The 24,494-nt window shown below is 35.4% G+C and overlaps 1 protein-coding gene across 1 annotated transcript in view; it reads left to right on the top strand.

The window, feature by feature from the left end:
- The window catches only part of LOC107670376 (transmembrane and TPR repeat-containing protein 2-like), a 102,337-nt gene that overhangs the window by 57,681 nt on the left and 20,162 nt on the right, over positions 1–24,494 (top strand). The window contains exons 3-5 of the mRNA XM_016462955.1: positions 19,438–20,263; positions 22,212–22,326; positions 23,272–23,357. Coding sequence (XP_016318441.1) covers positions 19,438–20,263; positions 22,212–22,326; positions 23,272–23,357 — 1,027 coding nt within the window. The remainder of the gene's footprint in view (positions 1–19,437; positions 20,264–22,211; positions 22,327–23,271; positions 23,358–24,494) is intronic.

Genomic DNA, 24,494 nt, shown 5'->3' with positions numbered 1-24,494 from the left:
AGTCAAAGAGAACAAAATCGTCACTTCCTGATAAACTGGCACTATAAATCACTAAGAAAAGTAGGAGAATATAATAATTTTCATATATAATAAATTACTTGCGCCTCAGAGCGAGCAGATGAAACACAATGAATGCGGTCATTGCTTTCGGAGGTGGATGCTGTTGTTTGGGAACGCAGTCATGTAAGACATTTCTGGGAGGCAATTATACAGAAATACTTTGATGGCAGACTTTGCTCGTGCATTTCCGAATGACCATTTTTCAGATGCCGTGGAATGAGATCGATCCGCTGGTTAGTCAGGTTTTGCCGTCCCATAGCGCAAGGTCACATGACCTTTTGAGCGCTTGGAGGAATTTATTCGCAAAATGCATTTCCATCTCCCATTATTTGCATCAGCCCTTTTTCGCACAAGTCAAAAACCAAGCGAGTGTAAAAACTTTTTTGCGAATTAAGGGATTTTTATTCGAAATTTGGCATTTCCATCACTCGTTTCTCATGCGATAGGCCTTCTTCAAAATGCACATTAAAATAGGGTGATGAAAACATAGCTTGTGATGCCTAAAATGCAGTCTAGGTAGGCAGCATGTTTGGTTTTAGAACGGAGCATAAGTGTGCGCGTGCATACGAACATGAGAAGGAGAGAGAGAATGAGTTAAGTGCATAAGCACATGTTGAGTTAACTGCGATCTAAGTGCCTTTGGCAGCGTCTCCCTCCAAAGCTCTTGGGGGATTTTTATTGAGAGTCCTGGTAGAGCTCTAGGATGCTTTTGGTCATTGCTAACCCTTTTTAAAAAACCTTCACTCTCACAGCCAAAGTATGCTTGCTGAGATGTTTTACATTTAATACTCACAGATTGATGCAGATTTTCAAACTTTATCTGTAACCCTTAGTCTAAAACAAAATACATTTTTAGAGAAGGTCAAACCTGCATTACAACGAATGTAGGTTTTTAACATCTAGCACTCACGTATAACATTGTTGGCACCGGCAGCTATTGCATTTATGGTGTAATCAGTTTATCTTTATGTGGAAAAGGATGTTTTATTAGCTCATTTTCTGGAACAAGCTAATAGGCTCATTTTCAGTAACAGATACTGAAGTTAAATACAATTAGCGCACCACGTTTGGCATACACACCTTTCAGAATGAGATCACAATGTTTATTCATCAGCATTAAGCTGTAAAATGTCTTTCTTGAGGACTTGGCAATTTTGCTGTTTTTCCGCAGTACAAACGGCATTGTTGGTAAGCTAATAAAGTAAACGTGTGAGGAGCATTGCGACAGAATTTTGCATGGCTTTGTGCAATACAAGTGAAAAGCTGTTTACTGGTTGTTTATCTTTTTAAATTTGTGTTCTAATTCGTTGAAATGTAGTTGTAGTATGAAAAATGTGTTATGAGTCAAATCATCCAGAAATTTGAGAAACAATCTTTCCATAGAGAAGTTGTAAGACATCAATGACAAGTATGCAGTCTAGACCGTAGTAAATAAAATGAAGTGTATAAATAGCATACACAGTATTTGAAATAGTGGGTGATGCAAACAAACATAATAGAAGCCAATTTCTGCCATATAAGGGAAAAAAATCATCATAGTTATTAAATAAAAAGCCCAAATAATGAGATACTAAATTGAAATTATGAAATAAAAAGTTGAAATGTGAGACATCAAGTCATTATGGGATTAAAAAGTAAAAGTTATGACAAAGTCAAAGTTATAAGATAAAAAGCCAAATGACGTTGAGATACAGTCATAATGAGCCATGAGTCATTATGAGATTTAAAGTTGAAATTGAGATACTATCTAAATTTTAACAATCTCAGAATAAAAAAAGTAAATTGTGAGATTAAAGTGTCAAAATTTAGATAATTACGATTTGCGTCATAATTTTGATAATTTCATAATTAAAACGACAAAAATAAGAGGTCATTATTGCATAAAATGTCAATTAGGAAAAATATGACATCTCAATATTTTATTTCACTTATGTCATAAGTTTGGCTTTATACCTCATTGTGATTAAAATTAAAGCATGATTTTCTCTTTTTGTGGCAGAATCGGGCTTCGATAAAACAGTTATAATATTGTTAAAAAATGGGTCTCACTACATATACCACAATATACACGTTATTTTTTACAATATATACACTTCAAGATTCTAAAACCACTAAGAAAAACTATGAAATGTCATTTTGACTTTCGTATCCAAATTGGGAATTATGCTTTAATTAGGCATGTTTTACCATCTTTTTCCTAGAAGAGCACTGTGGTATTCGATAAGTCAAGTGGTTTACCGTGTGAGTGGTTCAGTTGGAAGGAAGCCCTGGTATATCAATGAAGCATGTGTTAAGTTCAGCTCTGGGTGTGTGTGGCTGTGTTTAAGGGAACAGGTGTGAATTTATGACATGGCCTTGTGTGTACACATGGACACGTATGCACACACAGATGGTATGCGTATGCTCTAATGCCTTCTGTCAGTGTATGATGAAGTGGTGCTCTGCAGGCATCATCCCGTACAGGAGCACCTGCCCACCAGGAGCACATTTATATTGCTCTATATAGCTGCTCCGACAATCAAAATGGCCGCAAACCAAATTCTTTTGTCTATTTTTGTCTTGTTTTCTGGTCTCTTTTGACAACCAATTGGAATTTGAATTAAAGAAGATGCAATGCTCTCTGCATGCTGCATATATCATGAATTAAAAGAATCTGTTGTGTCTGTGAGGTCAGCGTAAGCGGTGACCCTGCCGTGCATTTGGGCATTTCACCCTTTGCCCTCACTCTTTCACACAAAAGAGCACAGCACTACTCGTGACATTTAAGAGATGGGAATTCAGAGATGAAGACTGTGTGAAAGGACCTAAATGCATATTGGAGTTTCCTAACACACAGCAAACAGATCTGCATAAAAGGGTGGAGTCTGAGACTAAAGGGGCACTGGGCTCTCCAGTGCCATCATCACATTGTTTGGACTCATCTGTAACAAGAGTTGAAACATCAGTTTAGTTTTAATATCCATATTTTAACAAACATTAGTTAATGCTCAGTTAGATAGATAGATAGATAGATAGTATTTGTATAAATATTTTATATAATATTGCAAAATAGTTTTATTGCTAATAATAATAATAATAATTATTATTATTATTGTTGTTGTTGTTGTTTTTTTGTTGTTGTTGTTTTAGGGCTTCCGGGTTTGCAATAGTCTTAGGGATGCCATCCAAAAAGTAGTTTCAAAAGTGAAGCAGTTGAAAATATGTTGGCGAAAGATGCTGAAACAACTTGTTAAAAAAAATCTTGTGGTGTAAGCGAAAGGTTTGAGATATTACAAGAAATATTTATTTTGTTCATGTGAAAATGTGTGCTGTATCTCTGCCTTTTCCTTGTCTGATTTAATTTACGTATTTTCAGCTGCTGTTTAGTTTGCGGAGAGACGCGTGAGAAGCGTTGCAAGGCTTCACTGTTTGTTTTTCCCAGAGTTATATGTAAGAGAGCTCGGATCCAGTGATCTGTCACAGCTCCACTATATATAGTGCTCTGTGGTTACTGTCTGAGTGGCGCTCTCCGCTGCTGTCTACCCTCAGACTTGAGTTAATGCATCTGGAAACACAAGACTCGCTCTTCCCACACAACCACACTGCAGTGGAGATGATCCGTTGATAATTTGGAGATATCTGGTATGATGGAGGAGATGATCATGTGTAGCTGATTGGTTTTAGCTGACCTGGATATCTGACATGCTTGCTTCACCTTTGAATGAACTCATTCAGTGTTGCAATAAACACATAATACATAATAGCATTGGCTTTGTTCTGACAGGGAGGGGGGAAAAAAATAAATTTTTTTGGATTATCTGACTCAAATTTGTGACTTCAAATCATTTTTTTTCTGTAATGCATGCACAGAATTTATAATGTGAATTTAGTGTTCCTGTGGCTCAGTGGTAGAGCATTGCGTTAGCAGCTCAAAAGGTCGTGGGTTCAATTCCCAGGGAACACACATACTGGTAAAAAATGTATAGCCTGGATGCACTGTAAGTCGCTTTGGATAAAAGCGTCTGCTAAATGCATAAATTAATTAATTATTATTAAATTAAATTATTTATAAAGTGTTTATTTGTAAAAAATTGTGATAAACTACTACATCAAAAGCTTTTTATCTCTTATCAAAGGAGTATCTTATTTATCTGGTGACTGCAAATAAATTACTCGCAGATTAGCTCATTTTATTGTTTCTACTCATAATTTCTCACTCCCTAATTATCGATTAGCATTATGCTCAGCTGACTCGCCCACTCATGTAATTACTCGTTCAGTGAGCAGAGCATCGGAAGGTCGAAATGAGATTTGTGACCTTCCTCTAAAAACCTGTGCGATGAATCAAGGCCATGCTGATGTGATGTTTGCTATGAAATGTTTCTGTCTTTATTGATCGTGCGCTACATTGCTCTGCAAATACTGATGGTCCTTGAGGTGGCGTTTTAAAGGGCAGTTCTCACACGCAGCATCTTTCTCACGCTCCTGAAGATACAGAGTCCTCCTGAGGCAGTGCTGCCATTTTACATTTCTTGCTTCAGCTAAACGGCATAATCATTGAACCATGCATCCATTTGGCTGCATTCAAGGGAAACATGTTCGGGGGTTGCAGTTTAGTTTGGTGTTTTTCTGGATTAAAACTGCTTTTAGGAATTTATGTGTATCCCAAATCGCGTACTTGTGCACTATTCTATGACGTTTTGTAGTATAAATAAGTGCGAGTAGTGTAGTTCTCACTGAAAATTCCAAAAAGAAAAAGTGCACTTTAAATACTCGGATGATGCATTTAAATAACTGAAAAAACAAAGTGTGGAATGTTGGACACTTCATGCACTCAACTGTCGTAGCTTTAATTACATAGCAAAGGGGGAGGGGCTCCGATTATGAATGACAAAATAACCTTATATAATTCTTATACTACATGGTTGTGTACATAGTGCATTAGTACATAGTGTATAAGTGCACAGTGTATAGTGCGTCATTTGGGACGCAGCTTTTGTTTACACTCGTAAAGGGGCCACATGCTGCACTTTTGTAGCATCTTATTTTTTCCCCTAAAATCCACTTATAATGTTAGTCAAGGAACAAAAATGTTGTACATGACCATTTTCCACCTAAACTTGATATATAGATTATAGATATATAGAAATAAATTAGCACTTACAAATATTTACTCAAAACTCACAAAAAAACAAATAGTTTGTTCAAGCAGACGTCAGCTGTGGTCAATTCTAAATGACATTTTTGTGCAGCTTAAAATCATTACATTCATCTGGCTGGGGAGGAGGATGTTTTGAGTTCCTAAAGTCTCCTATAGTTACATAGTAATTGTGAACGATTTAATTTCAAAGGAACAAAAATCCTGGTTTTCAATTTGATGTCCCCTTTAATTAATACAAAGACCTTTATCACTGCAGCAGCAATCAGCTCTCTGTAAATCTATCCAACCTAAGTGAACTTTGAGTATGTAAACTGAAAGGTTTCATTGAATGATTGCTAAAGGTTCAGATTAAGACCTTTCAGGTGGTTGGTACCGAGTGCTCGTTCTGCACAGATCTCTTAGCTACACTAAGCACTCATTTCTATAAAAACAAGAGGAGAAATATGAATTCATGTTCATTATCATAACAAAGAGGCCGTTTAAGCAGTGTGATTAATGATCACAGTCTGTGGGGTAAACCCACTCTCTCATTTCACGTGTGTAGGCTATATTTTGTTGTTTATGCTAATTTGCACAGGAAAAAGAGCTCTCTCATCTTTCAACAGCCCACCGTTTTATTCTTCTCTAGTTCTCACAGCATTATTACAATCTTTTGGGTTTTGTGTCCTTTTCATAGCCGCCCTTTACAGTATTGACGTGTCCCATTGACTTGCATTTGTACCACTTTATAAAACCGCATGTAATAAAGGGGAAGCTTTTGCAGTTGCCAAGCAGAATCTTGCATTTAGCTTGATTTTGTTTACAAATTTGGTTTACGAAGATCCGCTTCTGAGGTTCTTCTGACTTGAGCCAATCGCAAGCATAAACATCTCATGTAATCAAAGCAAAATCATGTTACTGAGAACAATTAAGACATTTTTTTGAGAGCACTGTCAGTTTTAATTGCAGTTTTCCTCAGTAGTTCTTTTTTACTGTGCAATATACTGAGTTTTGTGAGTAATATTGGTCAATTTCTCATGTCTTTGTTGTAGCACATTGGAGTTATTAAAGTGCTGCAGCAGAACCATGAAGCAACTATTCATGACATGAATGCTAATATTGTTTCGAGTGGAACGGCTCCATTTTTCTATAATGTCAGTCAGAGTTGGTTGCCACTTCAGCAGTGTTTCAGCACTGTGATGTTTTTGTACTGAAGAGCTGTCGTTCTGATTTAGCTGTCATTCAGCAGCAATGGTAGCACACATGACAAAATGAGAACTATGTGAGATGAATATTAAGTGTGCTTGAGCACACACAGAAGCTAAATAGTGCACTCAAACCTCACTAGAAAGTGCTTTTGTATTATTTGTTAGTAGGTTATATGAAAGCTGTAAAGGCTGTAACAAGCTAAGATGCTCAGAGAGGATGTCAAAGAATACAGGAAAACACCACCAACAAAATCTGTGAAAGGTTGTAATGTTCCCACACTCTTTTCCATTTCTAATAATAGTCTCTGCCTTGTTCATGTTTTTCATTCCTTTTATTTTTCTGTGTTTTTCTCTCTCCATATCTTTTTGGCAGACATTTGCCCACAGAAGCAGGAGCTGCTCTTTTATTTTGCTTTCCTCTCGCTGCTTTTACTTTCCAATATTTTTTTATTTTTTATTCCAGGCTGGGACTAGTTGTCTCTGAGGATTTTGGGTAAATTTCTGTTGCACAGCTGTACTTACTGATTTTACTCTTGTACGCATCCATTGTCAAATACTGAAATTTCTTGTTGCAGATTTAGAACTTTTTACAATTTTCTGGGTAATGATGCTCACTTGAAGTGACCCCTTTCCTTAATTAATGTTATAATAGCATCACACATATATCTTGTTTATTTCAATGGGTTTCATGACCCATTTAAAATAGTAATATTATAAGTGCATTTTACATATCTTCAGAGTTATATTTTGATTTTTGATCCTTAATTTCTATGCAAAATACTAGTTGGTGAAAGGAATAGTTCACAAAAAATGTATATTCTCTCATCATATTCTCACCCCCTTGTTATTCCAAACCTGTATGACCTGCTTTTTTCCCATTTAAGTGAATGTAAATAGTGTCCACAGCTGTCCATGGTCTCCATCCACTTCCATTGTATTTAAAAAAAAATAATAATTCTTACATAGTTAAAAGTAAGAAAATAGCCAGATTGAGTCTCGTTTTGTGTCTCACAGGAGTTTTAGAGGAAGGAGTCTTTCTACTGTAAGCCCTAATGTAAACCGTGGGCCGAAGTAAGCCTTTGTTTGGGTTGTAGTTGCTGACTGGTTAATTTATTGATGCCTGTCTCCTCCAGTCCAGCGTTGGTCTGGCTGAACATGAAATGTGGTGTTCAGGAATCCATAATTTCCTTAGAAAGGCTTTTAACGCAATGTCTTATGGGAACTTTTAGTGTTTTCAGGTTCTTTATGTGTACTTAGTGCTAAGAAACAGTTGCTGGAAGCATCGAGTAAAACACTGTATGACCTCAAGGTGGCCGCATACATGTACACAAACAATCTGCCATATACCACAGCTTGTCATACCGTATGGCACTCAATCACATCCAGTGTGTTTTCTTTGGTCAAGCGCAGCCAATGCAAACAGCCCTGGATTTGCTATACGTTGATGCAGCAACAAGGCTGGAAACTCAGCAGAGTTCAAACATTATAACCTACACAGCAGAATCACAAGTCCGTGTTCAGTTCAGATTATTCGTTTCGGAGAGCTCTGCTGATGGTGCACAGGAGGTCTCACTCAGCACCACAGTCCTATAAAAAACATTTGCTATGTTTTTTGCAGAAAGTTCTCATTGACCTAAGTGACCTCTGAAAGGGACGAATGATTAAAAGATACTGATTCGTCCCTTTCAGAGGTCACTAAGGTCAAGGAGAACTTTCTGCAAAAAACATAGCAAATTAATGGACCACCGTGACCCCAGTCCACTGTGAAAGCTACAACTCTAGCATATTAAGCCACATATTCAGACTGCACTAGTTTCCAAAACGGCATTGGAGTTAAAGTTATAAACACAAGACGTCTGTGATTTCATACACTGATTTGAATGGTATTGAGATTTTTGTTGTTATTTTTAAATAAATATCCTCGCTGAGGATTCTGGACACACACACAGGCTTGCCGAACCATTAAGGCTAAATAAACAGCAGCGATTTAGGAAGCAGAAGATTATGCTAGGAGGCCTCTCTGTGGCTGCACTCAATAGATTTTTCACAGGGAGCAATTTTGAGTTTGAATGGATTGAGGTTTCTCAGTCTCATCACATTATATACGTTTCAGGTTTTCCTCTTTTGTGGTCAAACTTCATATTTTTGGGAAATGGTGATGCATAGCTGCAAGGCATTTCTTTTGGCTACATTGGAAAGATTTAATACTTTGGCACATAGGCCTATAAATCCTTCAGATGTCATCCTTCTCTGTTTGTGATCAAATTGCACTGCTGACCTGGCTGAAATACCAAGAGCAGTTTAGAAAAGCAAGCAAACCCAAGGCCAAAATAATTTCATCTTCAACTTTCTGATCCCCTTTGTGCTTCCCACAGTTATGGCCTTGCTAGGTAATAAATGTCTCTCTTTATTAGTTAAATATAAAGTTTCATATTCGCATCGGCTTGAATGCAAGCTCTGCGTGACTCTATACCTGCAATTCAAAGGTTATTACTTTCTTGTGGTAAATCGTAATCATCCATTATTATTTTCTCATTCTTTTGCAAATACTGCTTTTTTTTCTGCTTAGCCATCTAAGGCAGGGCAAAAATGAACCCAAACATTCACCTTGAGAATTTAGATATCTGCTTGCCATTTGATTATGAAGTTTGTTACACTTGGCGTATCAGTAGTGCCAGCTTATCTGAGCACATTCCCGTTTGAGCTGAATGGTTCAAATGATACAAAAAAAAATAAATAAAAATAAAAAAAATATATATATATATATTTTATTTTATTTTTTTATTTTATTTATTTTTTTTTTGCTCAATTGTAATTGCAATGATTGTTGTCATTTGGGAAATTTATTTGGACATTTCAGCAGAAGTTGCTCTTACACCAATAAGCACAAATCAGTTGAATATCGACTCATATGCATGTTTTATTTTACCTCATCTAGTGTACAGATTTATCACAGGATATCAATTAGAGGCTAAATAAACACCAAAGACTTTAGATATACACATACTATATGTTGTGTTTTCAGGTCAAGGCGCATCCGCAGAGAGAGCGCGTATGAATGGTTGCCAGATTGCATAAAGCAAAAAGCGGTCAGAGTAACGTACGTATCCATTTTACCTAAAAGCTAAAGCTCTGATTGGGGGTTTTGATCTCTTGATATCTGGCAACCGCAAACATGAACGCTCGCATAATAGAGTCTTGTACAGCAGTCTGAAATGTTTTGGCTCCACTTTTTTTAACAAAAATAAAAAGGTTTTGGTAAAGTTTTTGTTCTTTTAACTACATTTTAGTCTCGTCTTTTTTCATCTACGATATTGCATGTTCATTTAGTCTCAGTTATAGTTTCGTGACCTTATTATCGTCTCGTTATCGTCAGGGGAAAAAAACTTTGTTGGCAAACATTTTTTGTCATAGATTTCGTTAACGAAATTAACACTAGCTCTCACTGACTAAGGAACTGGTTTAGTTTCTATAAGTAGAGTAGCAGTATAAAGTATTAAAGTATAAAGTTACAGGCCTTATAAAAGTCTTAATTTGTCATATTTCAGGCTAAGAAAATACTGGAGTGTGATTCTCTGTAGAGTTTCTCTGCAGTTGTTGCTCATTGAGAATTTCCTGTGGCACTGGCAGCATATCACCGCCTTTTTGTGCTTAAAGACAATTCCAAGGCTGTTTTTGCCCAGTATAATCATATTTTTTTGTTAAACAAAACATTTTAATAGTTATTGGTTGTCTGATTTCAACAGTACATTAGATAGCATCTTGCATTCTTGATTGCTTTCTCTCATTTTCTCTCTTACTTTGTGTGTTGTGTGGAAGCTCATGTCGTGTGACATTTATTTTATTTATCTTGTCTCAGCTTCTGCTCCAATAAATGTCTCTCCAGTAAATGTTATCCGAGTGTAATTCCTGTATATCTTTGCTGCTGCTTTTCTTTGCTGTGTCTTTGCCAAATTGCTGATGGCCTGTCACAAAAGTAAATAATCTTCTGTAGCTCTACACTTGTCTTCAGGCCCAAAGTTGCATGCAGATTCATTTGAAAAGTCTCATTAAGAGCAGCGGATTACTAAGCGCAGCCTCGGATGGCTTTTATCCGTCAACTCTGCTCTCCCTAAATCCCTCATGGTTACAGCCAATTTACTCATGAAGGAAAGTCAAATATTTAACACTTCCCTCTTCTATCAGTCATGTAGGTTAAATCCAAGAGTGATGAGGCACGCATTGGAAACACTAACAGACTTCTGAGAAAAAGTCCTTACTCTGAAACTTTGAGGAAAACTAAAAATATCCTAGAAGAGCAATCTGGACATAATATGAGAGCGGCTTGTTGGTTTAAGTGAATTTTAAACGCTTTTATAACTGTGCTCAAAGCAGATTCAGAGCAAATATTCAGCTCGTTGAAGCTGAATCGCAAATCTCACAGGGTGTTGGCTCTTTCAGAATGGCTTATATGTTTTCCAGTCATGTGCATTTCATTTTTTTGAGTGGCTGTGTATTGCAGGACTTTGATTTAGGTTGTGGTGTGCCTGTGGATGGAGTAGATAAGAGTTCTAATGAATTCAGTTTTTGTAATTATGATGTTGTTCTCCTTCATGTGGCAGCATATTAAAACCTATATGTTTTTTTAACATAATTTAAGAGCTACATCAAAGCATACAGCTCGCCTTTTTAATATTAAATCTGTATGAATATATTCATTAATCATGCATCATGGTTATAAGACACTCAGGGAGAGATGCACAGTTTATTGGCATATCTGCATATTGGCACCATATCTGTTAACAACTTATTTTATTTATTTTTTATTTATTTATTTTTTTTTTTTGTGATCAGTATTGTTTGAGACTGGATATACAAAATATCATTCACACTGTACATTTTATTTGTACTATTTTTATTTATTTATTTCAAGTATATAATTTTAATAGCAGCCTTGAAAACAGTGATGAACATGAAAATAATTATCAACTAATTACCATCTACTGGAGGAGGATAGAGTTGAATTACAAGGAAATCTGGATCGGATGAATGAAGCAGGAGAGGCCGCAGGATTAAAGATCAACATTGAAAAGACAATGACAATGGTGTTTGGACAAGAGGACATAGAAGAGGAACTGGAGATCAGGGGCAGAAGTATTGAAAATGTCACAGAGTTTGTGTACCTGGGTAGTCTACTGACAACGATTGCAACAAGGAGATCAAAAGGAGAATAGCGAGGGCAACGGGAGTAATGGCAGGGTTCAAGACAATATGGAACAGCAAGCATATCAGAACAGAGACCAAAATCAGCATAATTAGGACATGTGTGATGAGTGTGTTGCTGTATGCTTGTGAGACACGGACATTGAGGAAGAAAGACAAAGATTTACTGCGGGTGTTTGAAATGAAGTGCTACAGGAGAATCTTGCACATTCACTGGCATCAGAAAATCACAAACGTGGAGGTGCAAAGACGAGTTGGAAACACGAGGAACATTGTACAACTCATAATGGAGAGGAAGCTCAGCCTGTTTGGACATATCTGCAGGATGGAGGACAAGCGACTGGTGAAGTGTGTGGTGTTTGGGATCATGGATGGATGGACACGGAGAGGAAGACCGAGTAGGGAGTGGTTGGATGACATCAAAGAATGGTGTCAGAGGGACATCCACTCTCTTAGCAGGATGGCACAGGACCGTGCACAGTGGAAATGGAGCGTTAGACGGGCATTGGACACCAACAGGCGTGAGCCCATGGAATGATGGATGGATGGATGGGAATTACCATACCTTTTTGGAGCCCAAAACATACATAGTTTGAGAAAAGTAACAATGACTTAAGGTTTTTTTTCCTTCTACCTTCCTCATTCAGTAAATCTCATAAAATAGCAAAAAAAATTTTGTTTTTTTTGTGTGAATATCCAGGCTTCTTAAATTTTCCGAAATGTCTTGGAAAAAAAAATGCTGCCAAAAATGGTTTTCTTTCTTTCACTTTTCATTTGAATTGGTCTGTTGTATGCTTTATCTCCACGGATGTTATCCTCATATTCCTGTTTCTAGTAGTTTCATTTCAAACTGATGGAGAGGAACTGACAATGGGAGGAATTGAGAAAACCTCCTGCCGGGCAGTGTTAAACCACTTATTTCAAGACAAACTGGATTATAGACACAAAATAAGGCAAAAGCTATATTCCACATTGAGCTGCAGAAGGCCTGACACTAAAAACAGAAGCCTTATTATGAAGATGGACACTTCTTGTTTATATGGGAGATGGTGGAGACAGAGCCAAGCACTAAATCTCTCTCGATCTATGACTGGTGGTCGTTCTCTAAGGGTTTGGTGTTATCTGATTTTATTCTGCCTTTCTATGGTTTTCTGTCTTCATGTCTTGTTCTATTCCCTTGCTTAAGCTCATGTCTGAACTGAATATCGTTTCAGGAAAATGAACATTGCATGCAGAGAACTGATTTCTTTTTACTGTGTGATAGTGCTTAGAGTCCATTCTTTTATGGTGGCACGTCTCTGCATAGACATTCAAATAGCAACATCTTCGTGCGGTTAAGTCTGCTGTGTTTTACTCTGTGCCAGATACTAGGCAGACTAGAAGTGACAATTGTTGTATGTCTGATGGCCAGGTAGTGTGAATAAGAGAGTTGTCCTATGTGTTTGTGTTCTTAAACTCTCTTCTCTGTTTTTTTTCCACACAGCCTGAGGACGTTTTCACTTGGTTAAGCACAGCCACATTTAGTCCAGCATTGTGCATCAGTACACTTCAGATACAATGAGGCAAACACATTCCTGCTTTCTCAAATACGGTGTCTTGTTGTGAGAATTGGAGGAGGTTTTTTCCCAACAAGAAAAGTCAAACAGCATTTTGGAAGGTTTTTACTTGAGTTCTGTGACCTATTTCAGAGTGAAACTGAATATTCAGTGAGGCATAAAGGTTGAGAACTTGATTTTATCATTTGGGATATGATTGATTGAATTGTGAATCATATTTGCGTTCCATTGTAGACCTGACTGTAGGTTTGCGAAAACAGTGCGTAAGTAGCTAAAAATTGGTTAACATTATCCCGTAGTTTTGATATGAATGAAAATGGAAAGGAAAGTGGAAAAAGAAAATCATTTCAGAAGAAATCGAGTTTATTATTTTGATTTAATAGAATGAAGACAGTTTTCTTTTCTTAGGTACTGATAAGTTGTGTTCGGTAAGATCAGTGTGTAAACGGTCAATTTTGATTTCACTTTGACATAAACAAAAAAGAGTGGCATTCCCAACACATTTCACTTTGGACATATTTCAGTGTAAAACGGCATTTTCGGCTGGAATATATATATATATTTAGGTATTTTTTTATTGTTCCATACAGCAAAAACTGTCAGCATAAAAGTGTCAAATGCAGAGAAAGTATTTACATTTTCATGAAATATTTTGAAAATTAGCTTTTTTATTTTTCTTTAGCATAATGAGCTATATGAATTATACATAACATCACATTATTGAAATGTTATTTATATGCTGTTATAGTTTTTATTCATATTTTTTATTGACTTTTTTATATTTTCCACTTTAATTTTAGCTTAATTTTTAGTCATTGTGTTTGTGCTTTTGTAATTCTATTATTATTATTATTATTATTTAGTTTTAATTTATTTTTATTTCAGTTTTTGCTTTAGTTTTAGTTCAGTTATTCCTTAATTAATTTAAGTTATTCTTTAATTCAGTTATTTTTATTTAAAGTATTTAATATTTATATTTTGTTCTAGCTTTATTTCAATAAACACATATTTTAAATATTTTTTCTCTTAGTTTAACGATAATAACCTTGCCAGAAACACAATTTTGATTCCATTTTGAAATACAGTATTTTGTACATGCATAGATCTTCTGCGCGCGCACACACACACACACGCACATACACACACACACACAAAGACAGATTCAAACCTACGCAAATCCCAGGGTCTATGTGTTTTGGCTCCAAACCTTCAAGTGCTAAAAACCCCTGCTGGTTTTCGAGAGCCTGTGCAGTACCAAACCTGCAGCCACCTCATAAATCCAGCGAGAATCCTGTGTGCAAGCGTTCACACTCCCGCATGACCTCACTGACAGATCTTCAGCCTCCGCTAGAGCTCCACAATCTGTCTCACTCGCGACGTCTCACCCCCACTAAGCGCCCGTAGACCACCGGTAATTTGTATAGAGTTGAGTTTTTTTTTTATTTATATATTTGTATGTGTGTGCGCAAGAAACGGCCCATATTTACAGGCTTTTGGTGAGATTGGCTGACAGGGTCATGTGGAGTTCAGTCATTCGCTCGTGCATGCACTAAAATGACAGATGCGTCCCCATCACCACACTTATTTGCAGAGATTTATATCTGTTGAAAAGAATGAATGTCTCTCGCACTTTCATCTGTTTGAGGCTCATGTCATGCTTGAGCTTTAGTTAGCCTGAAACTTGAAAGTTAAGTTGCACGACAAATGCAATGTTTAGTTTATTTTTTTTTACTAATATTTTGATTTATGCCTTAGTTTTAGTTTGTACTGTTTACCTTTTTTAAAGTAATGTGAAATCAATTTTTGTATTTTTATTTATTTTTTTATATTATATATTTTTTTTTATTTATATATTTGTATGTGTGTGCGCAAGAAACGGCCCATATTTACAGGCTTTTGGTGAGATTGGCTGACAGGGTCATGTGGAGTTCAGTCATTCGCTCGTGCATGCACTAAAATGACAGGTGCGTCCCCATCACCACACTTATTTGCAGAGATTTATATCTGTTGAAAAGAATGAATGTCTCTCGTACTTTCATCTGTTTGAATTCACAGTCCTTCAGTGCTAGATGAAGACGGTAATACATCACCCCAAAGCTCTCCTGGCCCCTTGGAAAATCCTTTATCTATGAAGAGAAACATTCAGGAGAGAAGTGTCATTAGATGTGAAGATATTTTGTAAGCCTTTTCCTGGTATGAATTTTTTGACTCCAAGGATGTAATTGTGCCTATATGCTATGTGATCGTCGCTTTCTTACTGGTGTAGTTCACTAATTAGGGACAGGAATTGCCTCTGTACTACAGATGTAGTGAAGTATGCAAGGACTTTCAAGTGTAACCAAAAGGAAATAGCAGAACAAAAAAAAAAAAAAAGTTTTTAATCTTACAACTTCGCATTTTGCACTAATAAAATGCCACTTGAAATTTGTCTTGACACTCGGCAGGCAGGTGTCTTGTTTTCAGTCAGCTGTCCATGAGAATCATCACAATGTATTTTTTGTGTGAAGACAACTGTAGATGGTTGAATAGATATAAGAAAGAAGAACGGTCACAATTCTCTATGCAAATATATGCAGAAATAACAATGACCACATTGCTTTTTTAGATGCTTTTATCATTGTAAATGGGTCATTTTCGTTTCAAACATTTAATCTTACATTTCTTAAGTATAAAGATTACCAAAAGACAACTTTCTGCAAATAAAATTTCCACATTTTTTTTCTGCAAATAAAATTATCTATAAAACAAAGTTTAAATTGAGTCTTTATATATGAACACTTAATTTTACAATTGCTAGAGCTGGGTATTGGCGCTAATTTCCAATGGATTTGAAGTCAACAATAGCATTTTTATGTATATTATTTATATTAATATTAATTTTTACATTTATTTCTAGGAAAAATAAATTTTGTTTACATAGTTAGCTTGTTGACACAAATGTAAATGGCAAATTTTTTCCAAATATTTAATCTCAAATTTCTTAAGTAATGCAACAACCAAATATTAAAAAAGCATACCCAAGACTGCTATTATGTACAAAACAAAATGTTTATATATTTTTAATATGTGAGTTTTAATATATGAACACTTTATCACTAATTTCCAATCAACAATAGCATTGCATTTAGTTTTAAGTGTATTTATGTAAATAAACGTATTATTATATTAATTATTTCACATTTATATATGAAAAAAAATGTAATCAAAAAAGCCTTGGATTGAAATATCAATATTGGTTGTTTAAGAATCAATGCTGAATTGTTTATTTGAGAACATTCTTAATTGCTCTGCTTACTACATTATTTTCTTCTAACAAATTTTTATTTTAGAGATATACAGTATGTGGGCCTTTGTTTGTAACCTTCAAACCAATGCAGTTTAGGTTCAGAGATTCAGAACCTGCCTGAATGCAGTTCTGCAGTTCCGCTCGTCTCTGTAGCCTGCTGCTTCAAAACCCCTGTGGGACCGTCCCTTTAAGACCTCTTCCCTTCAGCCTACAGTTCACTCCGCTGGGATGGTCCACCTGAGACAGCCAGCTGTACTGTATGCATGAAATCAAAACACCTTCAGATATTTTCAACAGCTATCATGTAAACCATTTTTATGTATGTAAATATTTAATGTGTGTAATATCTTACTGTACTCATTTTATATATGTGTTGTAGTTAATTGTATTGCTTCATCTTTTGCAATCATTAATGCACCCGTCATGCCTGAGGTCAGGAAACTTAAACAGATGTCACAGGAACCAAGAGACACAGGCAGTTAAAAGTTTAAGTTGCAAAACAGAACAGCAAGCTTGCTTTTAAATAACTCTCGTATATAATTTAGTTATATATAACATATTTTAATATTACATTAATTAATTTATTTATTTCACATTGTATGTTTTATTCATTTCGTAAAACCAAAATATTTAAAAAAATATATAAAATTATTTAACGCCAAAAAGTACATTTAGTTGTTATATTTTTAGTTATTATTTTATTTATTCATTCAATTGAAAAATTGAAAACTTTTTTAAAAATTGCCAATTTCTTGGTGGCATGTGGCCCTTTGCTGTGTTATCATATCACAGATTCAGAGCTGCGTGTCTGTCAGGTCTTACGGTAAAGGTTATGTCAGGTTAGGTTAGGTTGGGACATGCTCTATACATCTGTGCTATAACATGATTACATGGGAAGTGGCCTGTTACAGACATTTCCCCTGTGAGTAATAATGTGCTCTTTGTCTAACGCAGAGATGACCAAAAACAGGACAAAAAAATCTATCCTGTATAAAGCAGCTGGACATTAACGCAGAACACATAGTCACTGTCTCACAGTCATTCTGTTAGTGAGTTACAATAATTGGTGTTATGGACTGACAAAATGGTTCACAAATAATCTTTAGGGAAAGCTTTCCCAAATTAATCTTTAATATGAGCGTTTTCCAAATGTACATAACATCTTGTAAGGGTTATGAAATGAAATTCTGTCATCATTTACTTACATTGTTCCAAACCTGTGGAATACAAAAGGAGATTTATTCTGTTCTATTCCATACATTGAAAGTGAATAGGGACGAATGCTATCAAACTCATTATGAACAAGTATAAAAATACTCCATATATGACAAGATTGTTACTAGATGAAAATTTCCCCTCCACCACAGATCTCAAATATCATTATGAAACATGCATTTGTCATCATTGCTGGCAACAAAAATGAAGATTTTCAGCAAATAATGACTTAAATTTTCCTCTGTTCCTCACAAATTTTCATATGGTTTATAAGGTGTGTAAGACAAATCATTTCTGTCATTTCTCCAGTTCAACAGTCTCTGTCCTTATTCACTTTTCATTTTTTGGAAAAATCAGTGTTAACATCCTGCCTAACGAGAAAAGTCATACACGTTTGGAACGACATGAAAAAAAAGATGATTGCAGAATACTAATTTTTGGGTGAACTGTCCCTTTAATGGTGATTGACCAAGGCCTTGAAGTAATCATCTGCATGTTTGTTTGCCGTCTGTACCGAATGAGTTCCGTGTTTGGAGGAAGTCATAAAATTGCTTGAGGGTGTCCTCGATACAAAATCAAAACGAAAAGGAAGGCGTACTGAACTTTTGCAGCTGCTCTACCAGGAACTGGACAATATTCCCTCCTTTTACTTAACATGTAAAATATTCAAACACTCCATAAATACTCTGAAATCATTTTCATGCTGGAGTGTTTAATATCAGTGCTGCAGTATGATGGATTGGCACCTCTATGAGGCCGTATCTTGTTTATTTTATAAAGTCTGTAAAAGCCGGCAGTACGAGACAGAGATGAATGTGGTGCTGCCTTGTGTTGTGACGTCAAGCTGTACTCGCTGACCAGCAGTCAGTGACACTACGTTTATTATTCTGGCCTCTCTGGAAAATGTGTGTCTACTTTTGGCCAAGAGTTTTAAATTGTTTGCAGTGACTGGAGATGCAAAGGGCCAATTCTCGTTAACCATCACAGGCCTCGTAAGGATTGATGTCACAATGAAACTGTAGTACGTGCATGTGGTACAGTATGTATCGAATAGCTCTTAAGACTCCAACAAATTGCTCATGAAGGTTGCTTGTGTTCCAAATTGTGCTCCAGTGTTTATTTTTCTGATCTCTATTTACTTACTGTTGGATCTGTTGCCTTTTGTTCTGAATTTTTATTTAATATTTAATGCAGTTGGAAATCATTGGCTTATTGTTCAATCTTGGTATTGATTTACTAACAAGACCACAAGACCTGGGCCAGACGTGAGCACAAGGGTTTGAAAAACCAAAGCCATATTGAAAAAAAATTATTTTTTGAAACGTTCCAGTCACTTTGTTTTCATCTGTGTTGTATGTTAATGTTAATATTATTTAGTTTAGTTTTGTTTTGGTTTGTTATATTTTGATTGTTTGGTTTGCTTTAGTTTTGTTTTTTGTTTGGTGTTATTTGGTTGTTTTATATTTCTTTTGTTTTTATATTTGTTTTGGTTTGTTATATTTTGATTGTTTGGTTTGCTTTAGTTTTGTTTTTTGTTTGGTTTTGTTTGGTGTTATGTGGTTGTTTTATATTTCTTTTGTTTTTATATTTGTTTTGTTTTGTAAATGGCTATTTATTACTTTTTCTAAATGAAATCGAGTTCTTTTTTTTGTATGCTGTAGGTTGGATGTGCCCAGCCCAATTTCTTTCATTTTATGAATTTTAATATGTTTGATTCTGCCGTATCTGCTTTGAAATTCCGGTAATTTTGTCTTTTCATCTATGTTGATTTTCTCTGTTTTTGTTTCTCAGAAGAAGAACCTGCACCTGCTGTTAAACGTGTTTCTGCTGGGCTTTTGGGGTATCATCCTTCTGGCTTGCCGTCTTTACTGGATGGGCAACAAACCTCCGAACTTCTCCAACTCGGACAACCCTGCAGCAGACTGTCCTTGTTTCCTAACTAGGACGCTAACGTTCTTTTTTCTCCCTGCCATGAACGTTTGGCTCCTCCTGTGCCCTGACATGCTAAGTTTTGATTGGTCAATGGACGCTCTGCCTCTTCTGAGGAGCATTACAGATTGGCGAAACCTCCACACCGTGACCTTCTATACCTCGCTTCTAGCGCTGGTTTGGTTTGGGCTTTGCCTTTACCCAACCAAAAGCAAGGAGACCAACGGGAAAGCACATCATGTAGCAAACGGGAAGTCCACAAACGGACACAGTTGTAGCTCTGATTATGAACACTCAACTTTTTACGCAAACTCAGTGCAGATAAATGGAACAAATGGTACTGCAAAACACTATTCATCGTCTTTACCCACCACAGAGAGTTTGGTGGTCTTCTCATTGGGTCTGCTGGCCGTTCCCTTCATCCCTGCCACCAACCTATTCTTCTATGTGGGGTTTGTGGTGGCGGAGCGAGTACTGTACATCCCTAGTATGGGCTTCTGCCTGCTGGTAGCAGTGGGGATGAGAGCTTTATATGTCAGATTGAGAAGGAAGTCCTTCAGAACTTTGGTGCTAGTCTGCTCTGCCACCCTGGTCCTTCTTTTTGGGATTAAGACGGTGTTGAGGAACCGTGACTGGCAAAATGAGGAGATGCTATACAAGTCAGGGATATCTGTGAACCCTGCTAAAGGTAATTTTAACAAAGTCCAATTAATTCAGGAGATTCAACCTCCTACTGAATGACTACCTATTTTACAGTGTTATTTTGGTATATTTGAAATATTTTAGTTTTTAGTAATATTTTGAATGTTTTCAGTTTTATACGGTTTCATTTTTATTTTAAAGTTTGATATATTTTAATGTCTTTATAGATTTTATTCATTTTCATTTTAGTTGTAGTTCATTTAGTATGTCAAGTAAAAATGAAACTAAATAAAAACTAGCTAAACTATATAAAAAGTATATATATATATATATATAATTTTTTTTTCTTTCCAGTTAAAGTTTTTATTTCAGGCAACAAAATGTTATTTTCTGATTTTATTTGTAATTGACTATAATAACCCTGCTCTTTTTAGACCATAATTCTTTATGCAGCCTGTTTTAGTGACAGAAGCTCCACAGTGCAACAGAATGACAGTGACAAGACAGCACACAGATAATAAAAATAACAATATGCAAATATACAAAATAGACAATGTACAAAATAGCAAAAACACAATATATAATATAGACAATATATATATATATATACAATATATATAATAATATAATATTGTAGTATTTAGTTAACCAAAGTCATATTCTCATCCATCTACACTACAACAACCAGGAGAAGGTAAGGGTTAATTACATGAGATGACAGCAGGACGTGTTGCGATCATTTATTTTCCCACAAATGCTGCTGCAAACCAAAAATGGCAGTCGCTCATCATGAAAAGTTTTGAGGTTTGAGAATTTATGTATCATGTTTCCTCAGCCTCTCTTTATTTCTGTACTCCTTTTTGGTCTATTACTCAAATATTTAAATTTAAATCTAAAACATTTAATTAGATCATTTTTAGGTAAGTTATATTGACATTTACGAAGTCAATGGCATAAAAACAAAATCACAAATACCTTTTTAAGTACCAAGTTCCATTAGCGCAGAGAATATTTAATTTAATGTAAGCTCAAGATTACGATTTAATGCATTATAATCATTAGAAGTTCTCCCAGTTTATCACTCACATGGATTCATGCATCAAATTCATTTTGTGTGTGGAGGAGAGCCACTGAACTGTTAAATTATCGTCCTCTCTGATTGAATTCCATCTATTAACGACAGCCCGTTATCCTCTTTGGTTAAATTCTCTCAAATTGATTGTCACAATTTCATTTAAATCATTTATCAAGCCAGACTGCATCAATATGACTTTGTAATTACCTCCTGTGATCCAATTTTACAGTCTTGCCCCTTTCATGGCACAGATACTATGCATGAGTAGCGTCTAAGATTGCATTAATATAATGTAATTTACTTTTTTCCTTGCTTGTGCCTCTCATAAGCCTTTATGAATTTCAGATTCTGTATCCAGTTTACTATGTGCCTTGGAAGCACAAAACGTTTGCATAAAGTTTCACGATGTTGCGCTGTGATGTAACCTAGCCAAACAAAATGCAACTTTGTGAAATTTTAAGAAAATGATTTGTAGATTTTCTGGAGACCACATCAAAGATGAAACCAACAATGTAACAAGAAATGACGTACAATTTACATATTTGGTTTACCAGAAAGAAATGTACCACACTGCAACATGCACGTTACATTTTATTTGCTAAATACATTTATGCTTTATACAACCATAATAAAATATTTTGGAAATATTGTGACTACCTGGTACGATTTTGGCATTTAAAAAAAATCATCAATTTATATAATCAATACAAAATCAGACCAAACGGAAATCAGACCAGAACTGTTTTATTTTATTTTATTTTATTTTATTTTTTTATTTTATTTTTTTTTTTCTAATTACACACTTATCTACTCTCTTTTTCTGAAAAAATAAATACATACATACATACATACATACATAAATAAATCAATGTAATTTCTTGTATTTTATGAATATGAATGTTTTCTTCTACTTCCTCAGCTTGGGGTAACTTGGGAAACGTTCTCAAGAACCAGGGAAAAGTGGTGGAGGCCGAGCAAGCCTACAGGAACGCTCTGTACTACCGGAGGAACATGGCTGACATGTTGTATAACCTGTGAGTGAGCAGACTTCCTCGTAACAGCCGACTCTATCGATATTTCCTATTAAAGCTGAAGAAATCTCCTAAGAGTCCAGAGTCTGACTGTCCCCAGGTTCATCAGCCTTCCAGAGGACGGTGTCAGGGACCTCCTAGACACATTAACCCCCTCAGTCAGGGCATGAAGGCACTTAATACATAATTCATATACCGCACACAGTTCTTAGCAGTGGGGATGGGGATCCTTAGGCATCTCACAATTCGATTTGATTTTAATTCAGGGAGTTGTGATGTGATTACAAACCGATTCTCAATGCATCTCAATTTTTCAACAAGGGTGTATGTATCCAGTGAGCGAGTTTAGAGTGACAGATTTTGCACACTACATGTCATACAATGTTTTTTCTTTTCCATCTACCCTTCTGTAAAATTAGTACAAACACAGGGCTTTGAGTTTGTTTTTGGTCTCTGGAAGTTGATTTCATAGTTATTTAACTCAATTAAATATTGCACAAATTTGGATGCAAATGAAGTGAATATAATGAACAACAATTTATTTTATTACTAAATTATTTTAAATGTATGTATTTTTTCTTCTGTCTCTTTTTCTGAATGTTTGATTTTTGTATGTAGTAGGTTGTTAGTCCATCAATTTGTGAAGTTGATTAAAAAAAAAAAAAAAAACTCTTGCAGGGCATTTGGGAAACAGCTTTTTTTTCTCCCCCCCGCCCCCCCCTTGCCTTTGTAATATTAGTACAAACTCAGGGCTTGGAGTTTAATTTTGTTCTCTATTAGTTGATTTCATAGTTATTTAACTCAAATATCTCTGAACAAATTTGGATATAAAGTGAATATAATGGTTTATTTTTTTAACTTCTACCTTTTTTGTTAATTTGAATGAATTGTGTTACCCATACTTTGTAACTGTTTTGGTTCTCATTTGTTTTTCCTTTTGGATTGCAGGGGTCTGTTGCTCCAGGAAAACAACAGATTCTCAGAGGCCCTCCACTACTATAAGCTGGCCATTGGGAGCAGGCCAACGCTGGCTTGTAAGTACAACTCCTCTTTTTATTAACAATTTCAAGCCTCCTCAGTCTTCACTGTGTCCAGGCAACTATAATTTAAAAGGTCTGTGTGGCTGTGTGTGTGCGTGCTTGGACGAAGTCTAGCATTAAAGAAATAATGATGATTCACAGGCATACACAGTCACTCTGTTTCCACTCTTGTCAAGGAATGATTGACGTTTGATTCGATTTCAACAGAAAAAAAGAATATTTTTATACTATCTGGCCCAGTGTGGATACATTTGCTTGCCCCGTATCCAAATTATATGCATGTGCTATTTTTGGCCGTTTTAAGGTTTTTCATAAAATGTCCCATGTTGTTTTTAGTGTCATGGGAGGAAATTATTGCTGCTCTGCTTGAATGAGTAGATTTGCCCTGGGAGACAATTATGATGATGTGTGCAGTGGGGTCTGGGGATTTTTAAGTTAAATTTCACTTTACAAAAGAATGAGACGTTTTGTAAAAATGTTGTGTAACATTATGGATGTTTTCAGAATCATCTAGCTTGTCAGCCAGTGTATAAGGAGATATATTTTTAATAACACGAGTAAATATTACTGTTATTAAATATTATTCAATAATACAGTGGCATATCAGCATATTAAAATGACTACTTAAGGATTATTTGACAATGAAGACTGGAGTAATGGCTGCTGAAAACTCGGCTTTGCCATCACAGAAATAATTTTTAAGTATATTAAAATAGAAAACAGTTATTTTAAATTGTAGTAATATTTCACAATTTTACGTTTTTTTACTGAATTTTTGATCAAATAAATGTAGCCTTGGTCATTATAAGAGACTTTTCAAAAGCATAACAATTATTTAAATTATTCCAAACTTTTGGCATATATTTATATAGTGTATATATTCTACTATTATTTTTTTTATATTAAAAGTCAAAATGAAAAAGCATTAAAGTGGCACAAAACACAGTACCAAAAACATACAAATGTTATAGAGTAATATAAACAGTAGACATAAAAGAATAAAATAAATGGATAAGAATAAGAAAATAAATTGTGAATAAAATGTAAAATAGTAATATAACCCAGTAAATAGAGAATTATGATTAAAGTCATGTTTTTGCAGTGGTGCAATTAAAGAATTCACCCCTGGAT

This window comes from Sinocyclocheilus anshuiensis, unplaced genomic scaffold (assembly GCF_001515605.1).
Source record: "Sinocyclocheilus anshuiensis isolate Anshui unplaced genomic scaffold, SAMN03320099.WGS_v1.1 scaffold949, whole genome shotgun sequence".
Classification (NCBI taxonomy): Eukaryota; Metazoa; Chordata; class Actinopteri; order Cypriniformes; family Cyprinidae; genus Sinocyclocheilus; species Sinocyclocheilus anshuiensis.
Note: the sequence above shows the minus strand (reverse complement) of the source record. Positions and strands in the feature narration are given on the sequence as shown.